The following is a 12,958-nucleotide window of genomic DNA, read 5'->3' as shown; positions in this document are numbered from 1 at the left end:
CCTCGTTTGTGGGTTTACAGTCATATCCTCGTTTGTGGGTTTACGTGGAGGTCGTACGTGATTTATTTTTGTCAGTGTTATTTCCAATAACAAGTGTTATGATATATAATAATATTTTGTGATGGTTGGGAGTATGATTTTTATTTTATTTTCGTTTTTCTAAGGCTGCGATTATGAGTTAGCTACTGTAGCCGTTTGAGCTAAAAAAACTTAGTACCAATAAGTTGACAATATCTTGATGTTTTTCTGGATTTTTTTTAAAATAAAATAGTTTGTGTTTTTTGCGCTTAAAATTAATTTGTAAGAATAAAATCATACTCTTAATACTTCGTACTACTCGTATGCATAATAAATATTTTGAAACAACTTCTTACATGTATTACTCTGTATCAAAATCGCAAATTTGCGTATATTAAGGGCCCCTTATTTTAAGATTAGAACAAGGCCTCCAAAATATTTACCACGGCCTTGGTTCAGATAGAGTTACGAGATTGACAAAGTGACTTAGTGTGTGACATTGTACAGATTGTGGACGTGATTTTGCAAATGTGTTGTGGCTCCAATTTGTTTATGATGGAATAAGGTCCTTATGTATGCAAGTAGAAGGACTCTCATGTTTACTAAGTTGTTAGGTTTATGGTGGATTGGTTTGCGAATATCTTTTTGGAAGGGAGTTAGTTTGGAAACTTTGTCATATCATGATCCTCAATCTATGTACCTATATTATATTTCTGATGTACCTAAATTTTTCACGCTTCTCGCCATAGGTGCATTTAACCTGATCCTTGCCCTCCATCTCTCTCTCTCTCTCTCTATATATATATTATATATATATATATACACTACAAAAACAAAGAGCAACCAGGGCGATATTATTTGAGCAAAGAGGGCGAATTTGTAGTCGCCTTTAAATGAACAAGCAATTAGGGCGAGTTCTTGTCGCTGTCTCATATATGAACAAATAGGGCGACTTGTTTGAGGTTGCCCTTCTTGGTAATAATACAAGGGCAAGTTTTAAAAGTCGCCCTGGTTGATCAAATAACTATACGAAAATAGTAAAACATGAGAGTTCAACTCGTTCAGCTATACGAAAATAAGAAAACATAAAAAAGAAACTTCAAGAGTTTTCCCCAAATTCCTTCCAGCCTTCCAGGAGCCAGTGTTCTTCATTTTCCCTAAAATCCCAAATTCGTTTTCCCTAAAAAATAAATCAATAAATGCTAAGATATTTCGTAGCTTCTGATTCTCTCCCTAATTTCTTCATAGATTATCCTAATTTAGTCGAAAGTAATTGAATTTCTCAACTTGTTTAAGCTTAGTTCGTAACCTCGGGGGTTTTGTTCGAACTTGTGATCTTCTGCTGAGAACGATTGTTGCTGAGATTTGTTCGAGAGGAGACCGATTTCTGCTTACTGGTATCATCTACTTTGTCAGATTTCAATTTCAATTTTCTGCAATTTTTGAGATGTATGGCGGTTTTTTGCAATTTCAATTTCAATTTTTTGTAAACCAATTTTTTAGGGGGTTATTGCTGCAACTTCAGTGGTTGATGCCATAATTTCAGCGCTGCTGGTTTTTTGGTCCTTAAATTAGTTTGGTTTTGGCATGTCGCTATTGATTTTTTCGAATATGCATTAGATTGTGGAGTATTCAAACAATAATGAGAGCATTGCTATTTATTGGTTCACACGCATGTAATACTTGTTTTTTGTGCAATTTATTTGAGCCTTGAGGACTTCAGTGTGGCATATCCTTGGGAGGAGATAGTAGTTGTGCTGGAGTTTTGGTGACGTACAAAATAAGCTTTGAATTTTTTTCAGTGTGTACTTATCTAGTTAATATGGAGTACTTGACAATTTAATACTGGCATTTGAAGGAGTGATCTGCATAAAACGGGTTCATGGCTGTGATTGTGAATTTGTGATTATGGTTCACAGAAGCATGTAAATTAATTTATGGCACACAAGATACAAAATCAGAAAAGAGTTTGAAATAACTACCAACTTCTATTAAAATGTGTATGTGTTTGTGTAAAATCCATTGGCTTCAGAGAAACAGTCGAAATCCCACAAAATATATATCTGACAGAGGAAAGAGATGGACAATGGGCAAAACCAATCAAAATATCAATACAAACAGTTCATACTAGACAGAACAACACATCATAAAACACCAGCAATTCAGAACCTACGGCATGAGTCATCAAAAGCAAGCAACGAATACACCCACAATAATATCAGTCGTTTTCACTAAAAAAAAAACAAATATCAGTTGTATTTACAATTGGATTCCCTTCAGTAATACATGGTATATTAGTTGTTTATGATAGTGTTCCACCATTTCCTTCTGTTATCATCATGTGTGTAAAGTTCAGTAGAACTCGAGGAATATGATGGGGTTTTGCTACAAGTGCAGTTGATCTTTTGGCACTACATGATTATCTGTTATCTGGTTTGTTCTTCAGTACGGTATTCATATTTGTTACCTGGTGTGTTATTCAGTAGGCCTTAGTTAACAGTCACTCGTCGTATCAGTTGGATGAGCAATGAGACATGACTTTTAGAGATGTCATTGTTGTTTGTTTGCTTGTTCATTCTTAAGCGTCGTAGAATTAAGGAAATTACTACCACCAATAACATCCCTTTAATCTGACTTTCTGGTTATTTCTTGTCCAATGATGCCGTGTGGTTTAGGGTTGGTACATGGGAGAAACTTGATACCGCCATTTTTAATGCTTGTTGCAAGTGTTTAGAACACAAATCAAGGAAAATTGCAAATGGTGGAAATATGTCTTGGGTTGGGGCAGTAAAGTTCAGGGCCATGTCTGAAATTATAGGGTCAATCAATATTAAAAATGATGATTGATGTTGATGCCTGCTACATTAAGTTCAGGGTCAGTTGCTAACTTCTTTTGCTGCTAACTGTTGCTGCATTAACTGCTAGCTAACTGTTGTTGCTTCTAACTGCTGTGGCTGCTAACTGCTAACTGTTAACTGTTGTTACTGCTATTCTGCTGCTGCATTAACTGCATGTTGGGAACTGCTACCATTTTCGTGTTAAAATATGAATGATTGTGCCTCCCCACCCCTATAATTATTTCCAATCTTTTGCTAGATAGCATGGATAATGATAGGAGTTGGATGCATATTCAAGGGTTGAGCAATCGGCTACAACCAACTTACCGAAATGGTGTTAAAAGTTTTCTCGAATTTGCTTTCAAGGACACAATCCTTAATACTGGGGCTAAGAAAAGGTGTCCTTGTTTGAAGTGTCGAAATTATATCGACCATGATAGAGAGACAATGTGTGCCCATCTTTTCCGAGTAGGAATAGAGCCTGACTACAATCCTTGGATATTCCATGGAGAAGAACAATCCCTAGACATGGGAAACATGGAAATGTCCGAGGAGGAAGGCGATTGGTTTGATGATGAAGATCCTCTCGTATCAGAGGAGATGGCAGCTTTGGTGCATGATGCCACAAATGTAGTGCCCGAGAATTTGAATGAGGAAGAAGAAGAGGATCGTGCTGAGATTCCTGATAAATTTCATAGGTTGATGAAAGATGCAGAAGAAGAATTATTCTCGGGTTGTACAACCTTTTCAAGGTTGGAGTTCATCGTAACTCTCTTACATATTAAGGTTAGTGGACATTGGCCTGAGAAGTCATTTAGTCTGCTCCTTAATGAATTACAAAAGGCCTTCAATTATGATCCAAAATTTCCAAAGAGCTCCCGTGAAGCCCAGAAGTACACAAAAGATCTTGGGTTGAATTATGTGAAGATCCATGCTTGTGTGAATCATTGCATTCTTTATAGAAAGGAGTATGAAAATGCCGATTCATGCCCTACTTGTGAGGAGTCCAGATGGAAAGAAGGTAGTGGTGAATTTGATGATAGTGTCACATTTTCGGAATCTCAAGGGACCTCACAACGGATTCCTAGAATACCTCGTCTAGTTCTTCGTCATTTTCCTTTAGTCCCTAGGCTTCAAAGGCTTTTTATGTCTTCAAAAATTGCTAAGCACATGAGATGGCATAAGGATAGGAAGCGAGTTGATAAGGACGTATTAAGGCATCCATCTGATTCAAAGGCATGGGAGAAGCTCGATGATTCATTTCCTGATTTTGCAGCAGATCCACGTAATGTGAGATTAGGTCTTTCAACTGATGGTTTCAATCCTGGTGCACATTTAGGCACTAAGTACAGTATATGGCCAGTCTTTTTAGTGCCATATAATCTCCCACCATGGATGTGTATGACAAGTCCTTACATCATGCTATCACTCTTAATTCCTGGTCCAAAGTCCCCCGGAAATGATATAGATGTGTTCTTGGAGCCGTTGATCGATGAACTTCAAGAGTTATGGGAAGTTGGGGTGAAAACTTATGATTCACATAGTCGCCAAAATTTTAATATGAAGGCAGCGCTATTGTGGACAATGAGTGATTTTCCTGCTTACGGGAATCTGTCTGGTTGGAGTACTTGTGGTAAACTTGCTTGCCCAACATGTCATAAGCATACTTGGCACAAGCGGTTAAAGCATGGATCGAAAGAATGCTTTAAAGGTACTCGTATGTTCTTGGAACCCGATCATAGGTGGAGAAATGACAAGAAATCTTTTGATGGGGAAAAGGAGAGACGACCACCTCCTATTCCTTTGTCAGGGGATGAGATATTAGAGGCATTTGATGGTGTCCCCAATGTGATTTTTGGGAAGAAGCGAAAGAGAACCGATCGATACTTGTTTGACCAATGGAAGAAGTTGAGCATCTTCTTTAGACTTCCTTATTGGAGTAAGCTTTTGATAAGACACAACTTAGATGTCATGCATATTGAAAAGAACATTTGTGACAGTATATTAGGAACAATACTTGATATTCCTAACAAGACAAAAGACACCTTGAAAGCTCGAAAGGATTTGAAGGAGATGAATGTGCATCATAATTTAATTCCTATTAAGATAGGTGATAAATATGCCATCCCTAGAGCACCATATCAGTTGACATCTATAGAGAGGCGTAAAGTATTGGAGTTCTTGTCCAAGGTTAAAGTGCCAGATGGTTACTCTTCTAACATAGCTCGATGTGCAAGTATGGAAGATGGAAAAATCTCAAACATGAAAAGTCATGATTGTCATGTGTTCTTGCAAGATTTGCTTAAACCGGCATTTCAAGGTATCTTACCTAAGGAGGTGCTAGAACCTTTGGTTGAGCTTAGCTTATTTTTTAAGCAATTGTGTTCTAAAAATCTAAAAATTGATGTGTTGGAGAAGATGGAAAAGAGTATTGCAATTACTCTTTGCAAGCTTGAAAAGGTATTTGTTCCGGCTTTCTTTGATATTATGGTCCACCTTCCAATCCACTTGGCCAATGAGGCCAAGATAGCTGGCCCAGTGCAGTATCGTTGGCAATATCGGTTTGAAAGGTAACAAGTTATTCCTTTTATATTAATATGTGAAGTTATTTTTTCATTGCAACATGTTGTGTAATGGTTACCGCTTGTAGGGAAATGCACACAATGAAACCTACTGTGAGTAACAAAGCACAACCAGAAGGCTCGATAGCTAATGCACGCATAATGGAAGAATGTCTTTCCTTTATATCTAGATATCTAAATGGGATTGAGACCAAGTTCAATCGCATGAGTAGAAATGACATGGATAGGCAAGAATCTCTGTTGTTTAAGTTATCAGTTTTCCAAAAGAAGGGGAATCCACTAGGCAAAAGAACATTTAAGCAATTGAGCTTTTTGGATTGGAAGCAAGCTCAATTGTATGTTCTGATGAATTGTCAAGAAGTACAACCATTTATAGGGTAAGCTATCATCTTTTCTATAACTATTTTATTACAAGTGTCAAGAAGTGCACTAACACTTGTATGTTGTACAGAGAGTACACCACTATACATGGGCCAAAACCAAGTCTAGTTGATTGGTTTCGATCTCAGGTAAGTGAACCGAGTGTAGTTCATTAATTTCCAATTTATATATTATGATTTAAGCTACTTAAGAAATTCATTTTCATAGATTTGGAAGCTTTACACGGAGGGGGATCCAAGAGTAACAACTGAGTTACTATCATTGTCACGAGGCCCGAGTAAGAGTGTGAAAAGCTATCAAGGATACTATGTAAATGGGTATCGCTTTCACACTAAGAAGCGTCAAAGAAGGCGAAAGACGCAAAATAGTGGAGTAATTGTTAAAGGAGATGCAGAGAGTGGAGAAAAGGACTTCTTCGGGGTTTTGAAAGAAGTCATAGAACTTGAATATGATGCACCAAATAGTGGGGATACAGAACCTATTGTGGTGTTATTTCGATGTGTTTGGTTTGATGTTTATCGGCGAGGGATAAAAAGAGATAAGTTTGGCGGCGTAAGTCTCAATTTCAAAAAGTTCTTAGGGACCAATGAGCCATTTGCTATGGCATCTCAAGTAGGGAAAGTTTATTATGTTAGGGCACATAATGAGCCAGATTGGAGAATTGTTATTAAGACTGTCCCTCGTAATTTCTACAATTTCCCTATTGTTGAGGTAGATGGCTCCGATGATGATCATGACGACGTTGGATTGGACTTTGAAGTACCAAATTCAGTGGAAGGTGATGGAGATGATGGAGATGATGATGATGATGATGATGTTCTCTTACCAAGAAATGATGTTCCTCCAGAGTTGGTGAATGCAAGTGATTTTGAGTTGGAAAATGAGGTTGTGAATGAAGAGGAAGAAGAAGAAGAAGATAGTGAGCAAGATGAGCAACGTGAGCTAGACGATGAAGAAGAAGAAGAAGAAGAAGAAGAAATCCCTGGGGGCTTGTATGACTTGGACAGTGAATAACTCATCGGCTTGCTGCTAAGGAGCTTTTTTGTTTCTCATTTATGCTACTAGTTATATGTATTCAGGACCTAATTTGAATTGGTTAATCTTTAATGGAACTTAATATTTCTTATTGTTTGTCCATTACATAAATTCCTAATTTATAAGTCTTGTTCCTAATTTCAATCTGTTTGCATCTTGTTTTGACCTTAATATCTGCCCCTCCTTTACTTTCTGGTTTAGTTGTTTGCATCTGGTTTTGACCTTAATATTACATAAATTTCTAATTTATAGGTCTTGTTCCGTTGTTTTCAGGAGTTGATTTGATGGCTTCTAGCTCAAGAAATTTGCCCGAAGGTGAGTATATATGATTGGTTTCTAGCATTGTTATTAGAATCTGTAAACTAACCACATTCTGTGGAGCTTTTGATATCGATTTCTGATTTTGCAGGAGAAAGAACAATCAATCTAGACACTCAATCATTATTATCGCAACTAGACTCTACCACTCAACAACCTAAGAAAAAAAGACAAGGTATATAAGTATTGTTATTACTCTCATGTTTGATATCGTAAGCCTGCAGACATATCTAGACAGATTTTGAGTCACTTTAAGGTCAGTTATGCCATATCTCTGTATTTACAGTTGCTCTCTATATCTGGAAATTAAGAGCCATGGATGATAAAGTTTATAAAATCTATCTGGATGCATGCACTTCCGTTTTCTATATTTGGACGATCCTAAACTTAATATCCTTAATATTGGATTACTTAATAAAGTCTTAAAAATTGTACTGCCTCTTCCATGGTCATGGAGTCAAGGTCTATCAAAGTTCTGGGATTTGTAAGTGTTTAGGAAATTTGAATGGTGTTCTCTCAAGTGGACTTCAGATATGACAAACCTTACTTTTTCCTATTTGAAAAACAAACAAAGAATATAACTCATTCCAATGAACCAGGGTTAGAAGTATAATTAAATTACCTAACAAAGGAACTAGGTTTCAACCAATGCTAATTGCATAAATCCATGTCAAGTAGTACATAATATATTGTCCGAGGATTGGAACTTGCCTCGGTAACAGAAAATATTCTTCAACCTTCAATCTGTCGTGCTTGTTTACAAAAGAGTTGTTACCCAGAGACATCTGCTATAAGTTATTCATTTCTTCACTTATTTGTTTTCTTTCCTAAATCATTGGATCCCGGAACACATGTTGGAAGTTCCATGTCCTGAGGATGCAGGGGTAAGAGCTAGCATATCTTTTTGTTCCCAACATAAGTTTAGTTAATTAGATCAGTAGGTTACATGCAGGGTGAAGTTGCTAGACTAGACTAGGACTTTCATTCGTAGTTGTAGTAGATAGACTAATAGACTATATGTATTGTGCTAGTTGATGCCGCAGTAACTAAGCTTGAGTCTGCAAGAAAGTTGCTTTATGTTATCGCATAGGAGTAGACAGGTTCTGATATGGCTGCCCCTGACTTATTTTATTTGTGTTCTTTTTTGCTTAGGTCCTTTTCGAGGTCCAAGTAGAGCACTTAAATATAAAAAACTGAGAAGTACCGAACCAGGAAAGGTTAAGGTTCATATTCCATCCTCATTGGGAGCTGCTGTGGGTAAGAATGCAAACCAATTTGTGGGTGAATGTGCTGATTGGGTGAAGGAAATATGCCCTCTTAATGTTCAAAGCTGGAATGATATGCCTGAAGACGCAATAGATCGGTTGTATAGTAGGATTCATGTATGAAAACCCCCAAAATTTTTGTTGATTCTCATTAAGTTCAAGTTATTGTCTTGTTAGCAGCTGATATTTTTCTACTGACTTTTTTGTAGGCAAAGTTTGACTTCGGTGAAGGTGCACACATTCCAAAAGCGATACACATTCAGTGCTCTAACCTTTATAGGCATTGGAGAGAAAGGTTGAAGGCTGACCATTTTACAAAGTGCAAAACTTTGAAAGAAGCAGAACGTGCTTGTCCAGCAACTATAGACCTTACCCAATGGAGGTGGCTTATATATAATTATTGGGGCAATCCTAAACAGAGGGTAAGTATAGTGAATATTCTTATACTATTAGCCTTATAATAACTTTATTAATCTAATATGTTAATGTTGTAAATTTAAGGAAAAGAGTGAAAAGAATCGGGCGAATGCTCTTTCAAAGAAGATCAAGTCCGCATGTGGTGCCAAATCAACCGCTAGGATAATTTATGAATTGGTGAGCTTCTGGAAGTCTTAATTTCAAATTCGAAATCCTCTCTGGTTTGTTTACTCATTTGTGTACTTTAAGTTTCTAGTTTGAATACTATCAATTTACTTTTCCTAGGAACTTGAGGCAGAAAATGAGCAGGAGGTCAATGAAGATGAGCAGGAGGTCAATGAAACTAATGGTGATCCTATATATTTGAAGCTATGGGAAAAGTCAAAGAGGTAATTGGATTATTTATATCCAGTGCATCATTTTTTCTCTTATTGCAAATTTTTATCTTCTTAGTTTTATCACCATAGGCATAAAAATGGGAAGTTTGACGATGAGGCCGAAATCAAGTACAAGGCATTTAAAGAGTTACATGAAAAAGAAGTCAGAGAGAAAGGAGCTGACAATCTTATTTTGGATATTGCCTACAAAGAAGTGCTTGGATATCGTTCGGGTTATGCACGTGGGTTAGGTAAAGGTCACCCTGTGTTATCCAAGGATGGGAAGAAAGGAAGAGCAGAGCTAGAAGCTAATGTGGAGCATCTGCAGAATGAAAATAGCATGATCAGAGCAGAATTTGAGTCTCATAAACTGGAGGCTAAGAAGAAACAGCAAGAATTAGAACAAAAGCTTCAGTTAATCATGGACAAGATTGGCTTGACATAAATAAGGTAAGTTTTAATATTAAAGTGAAATTATTTTGAATATAAACTCATGGGAAAGGGGGGGGGGGGGGGGGGGGTAAATGCAATCATTTTATGGGGAGATGCTGCCGAAATTAGGATGTGGGTGTTGTGTTGGGGCGGCTGATTGCAGGAAGTCAGGGAGGGTAGGTAGTTTTGCAGTTACAGTTAGATGTGTGGTGTTTGTTGGTTCTTTGTGGCAGTGTGTTGCAGTTACAGTGACTTGGTATTTTGAAACAAAAGGAAAAGTTACGTACATCGGTATCATATATTTATAATCCGTACATACTAATTGTGTTGCAGTGTGTTGCAGTTACAGTGACTTGGGTTTTTTGTTTGTCCATCTCACTTGAATTAGAACCAAATTCAGCATTGGATTTTGAATTAGAATTTTCACCAATTGTGTTGTCACTCTAATTGTGGGTGTGTGGTGTTCTTGAACAAAGAGCTAAAATTAGTGAAGGGTATTTCTGGGTTTTGACAATATTGGGATATGCAATAAGAAAGTTGAGATTTTTGGTTGAAAATGGAGGATTATAGTTTATTGAATTGCTGGTTTTGGGGAAGTTGGTGGATTTCATGCTGGTCAATAGCCAATCTTATGGTACCTCGAGCTTTGGCATTTCAGGCAATGTAGGCTTAGGGATTTCTGGTATGGTAGGCATAAAGTTATATGTGTGGTGATGTACATATATTATCAAGTTAGCTAATTTTGTTTCTGTAAAGAAGCCTGATAGTCCAGCACACTCTATTCTCTAATGCCAACTCTTGGTTGTTGTCTTTTATGACAGATAGGTATTTCCCTAGTTAAATTAGTCTTAGTTATTAGCTAATTTGAGAAGTTCTAATTTCTCTATATTTTGCTTACAGGAAATATGGTTTTTTTGGCCTTGACGAGTTTGCTGATCGGTACATCTTCTTTCGGAGTCCATCTTTTGTTGCATGAGAAGTTGGTTTTCCTGCTAACTTCACATACTCAGTTATGCTTAGGAGCTTTATGAAGTTGTAAGAACTATTTTGTAATTAGGATGTAAAGTCATTGCTTGCTGCAGTCAGGAAATTCATCTTTTTGGAGGCTGTAAAAGAAACTTTCGAAAGCAATGTGCAATATTTGAAATAGTTTATGGAATGAATTATTTCTATGTCAGGTTCCCGCCTAGCCATCAAATTGTTTTTTTAAAAATAAAATTATTATCAAAGAGGGCGATATCAGGTTGTTGTATTTGATTTTGAACAAAGAGGGCGAAACACTTGCCCTTGTTGACATGATTTAAAAGGGCGAGCAAATGTGTTATGCCGTCCTTGATTCCAAGCAAAGAGGGCGAAGCCAGATGCCTTTCTTGAATGTAACAACCAGGGCGACATAAACTGCCCTATTAGATCTTAACCAAAGAGGGCGCTTATTGTTATTTGCCCTGGAAAGCTAATACGACGGTTGTAACAGGGCGATGTTGAGGGCGATCATAGGGTCGCCTTTGTAGCTTAACAAGGCGATATTTTGATCAAAGAGGGCGACTTATTTCGCCCTCTTTGGTCTTATATGTTGTAGTGATATATATATATATATATATATATATATATATATATATATATATATATAAAAGTGATGCTAACCATCAAATTAGGATATTAAGATACAGACGTTCAAGATTATAGAAACCATAAATCTTATTTATTTCTTTAGATTAAGTAAAAGAGGCTTGATAAATCTTTCTCAAGTTAACAAGGTTCCACCTTTTCTCTAGGTCTTTGTTTTTTTTCATTGTTCTGTCTGGTTCACAACTTCAACTCTTTAAGTTCACCATCTTTACATAATATATTGTTTGATTTTGACATTTAGAGTAATTTAAAAAAGAACAACTTTACACCAACTATTCATGAGATTGACCGTTTGAATTGAAAATGCATTTTTCATACTTTGTATTCAACCCATTTTTAAAGTACCTTCAATGGTCACTTGACGTACATATATGATGCTTATTTGAAGTTGCTCTAGTTCTTTCTTTATAATTTTTTTTTAAAAAAATAATGCTTATCAAAACAATAAAATAAACAAATATAAAATACACAAATACATCCCCCATGCTCAAAAGAAACTTGTGTCACTATATAAAAAAGTGAGAATTTGAACTTTTAATATTGTAGAAATAAAGGAAATGAAAAGGAAAGTAGAGGCTATAAATGAAACCATAACTTGCGGGTGTGAGAATGCGATTTTTATACATATTTCCACTCACTACAAGATCATCATTAATCGTGGGAAATAACAGGAGCCTTTTAGATGATAGTATAATATACATTGATTTTTATGTTAATCAAGGGGGCTATTTGTTTAAAAATTGATAGACTCCCTCTGTCGCTTATTGTTTTCTCCACTTCTTTCACTTTTTTTAAAGGTTTAATAGCGAGGTATTTTTTTCGTTAACTTATATTTTGTTTCTTGATTTTAATTCATGTATTTGTCATAGGTGTTTTTAAGGTGGTATAATAGACAGACAGTTGGCGATTGAAAGATTTACAACTATACATTGAAGTTTGTATTCGGGTAATGTTCTTCTCCCTTTATTTATTTATTTATTTATTTATTTGTTTATTTATTTATTTATTTATGTGGCATTTATATACACTTGATGTTTCATACTAATTAAAATAATAAAATGTTTGTTATCATAAACTTAGATTGACCATATATTAATTTATTTTTCTTTTTTTTTTAATATTTGTTAGTTTCTTGGGTTGGTGTGTTGATATTTTTAAGATTGATTAATAATGTAGGATTCTCATGGATTTGTTTCTGGACAAGAGTTGGGTGAAATTAAATAGAGCTCGAGAAGAGTATAGGAATGCTTTAGTTACTTTTTTGGATCATGCATTTGCTACTTCTGCTGTAGAGAACAAGATTGCTTGTCCATGTGGAAATTGTGCCAATCGCTTTTATCATGAAAGAGAATTAGTTATGAAACACATGATCATGAAAGGGATGGATATTGATTATCAGAAATGTATTTGGGTATTTGATGGAGAACCTAGGGTTTGTGATGATGATAATTTTTTATACAACAACTCTACTGATGTGCCAAATAATTCATGTAACAATGATATTCTTAGAATGGTGGAAGATGCTTTCGAATTTCATGAACCATCAAGTAGCAGTACACCAAGTATGAATGATGAAGCAAAAACATTTTTTAAGTTAATTGATGATGCTAAGCAACCTTTATACCCTGGTTGTGAAGAATTTTCCAAGCTTTCCTTCACTGTTGAAA

The 12,958-nt window shown here is 36.0% G+C and overlaps 2 protein-coding genes across 5 annotated transcripts in view; one reads left to right on the top strand and one right to left on the bottom strand.

The window, feature by feature from the left end:
• LOC110799034 (uncharacterized) overlaps positions 1-12,958 on the bottom strand; it is a 103,550-nt gene that overhangs the window by 9,505 nt on the left and 81,087 nt on the right. The window lies entirely within an intron of this gene.
• On the top strand, positions 441-7,172 carry LOC130462413 (uncharacterized). 2 transcript variants are annotated; one of them, XM_056830588.1, is made up of 5 exons: positions 441-1,415; positions 3,119-5,425; positions 5,506-5,814; positions 5,889-5,946; positions 6,026-7,172. In XM_056830588.1, the coding sequence occupies exons 2-5, from the start codon at positions 3,120-3,122 to the stop codon at positions 6,830-6,832; spliced, it is 3,480 nt and encodes a 1,159-aa protein (XP_056686566.1). In that variant the 5' UTR covers positions 441-1,415; position 3,119; the 3' UTR covers positions 6,833-7,172. The 2 variants fall into 2 exon arrangements, with proteins under 2 accessions (XP_056686566.1, XP_056686565.1); XM_056830587.1 differs by having other exon boundaries at positions 3,115-5,425.

Source organism: Spinacia oleracea, chromosome 6 (genome assembly GCF_020520425.1).
Source record: "Spinacia oleracea cultivar Varoflay chromosome 6, BTI_SOV_V1, whole genome shotgun sequence".
Classification (NCBI taxonomy): domain Eukaryota; kingdom Viridiplantae; phylum Streptophyta; class Magnoliopsida; order Caryophyllales; family Amaranthaceae; genus Spinacia; species Spinacia oleracea.
Note: the sequence above shows the minus strand (reverse complement) of the source record. Positions and strands in the feature narration are given on the sequence as shown.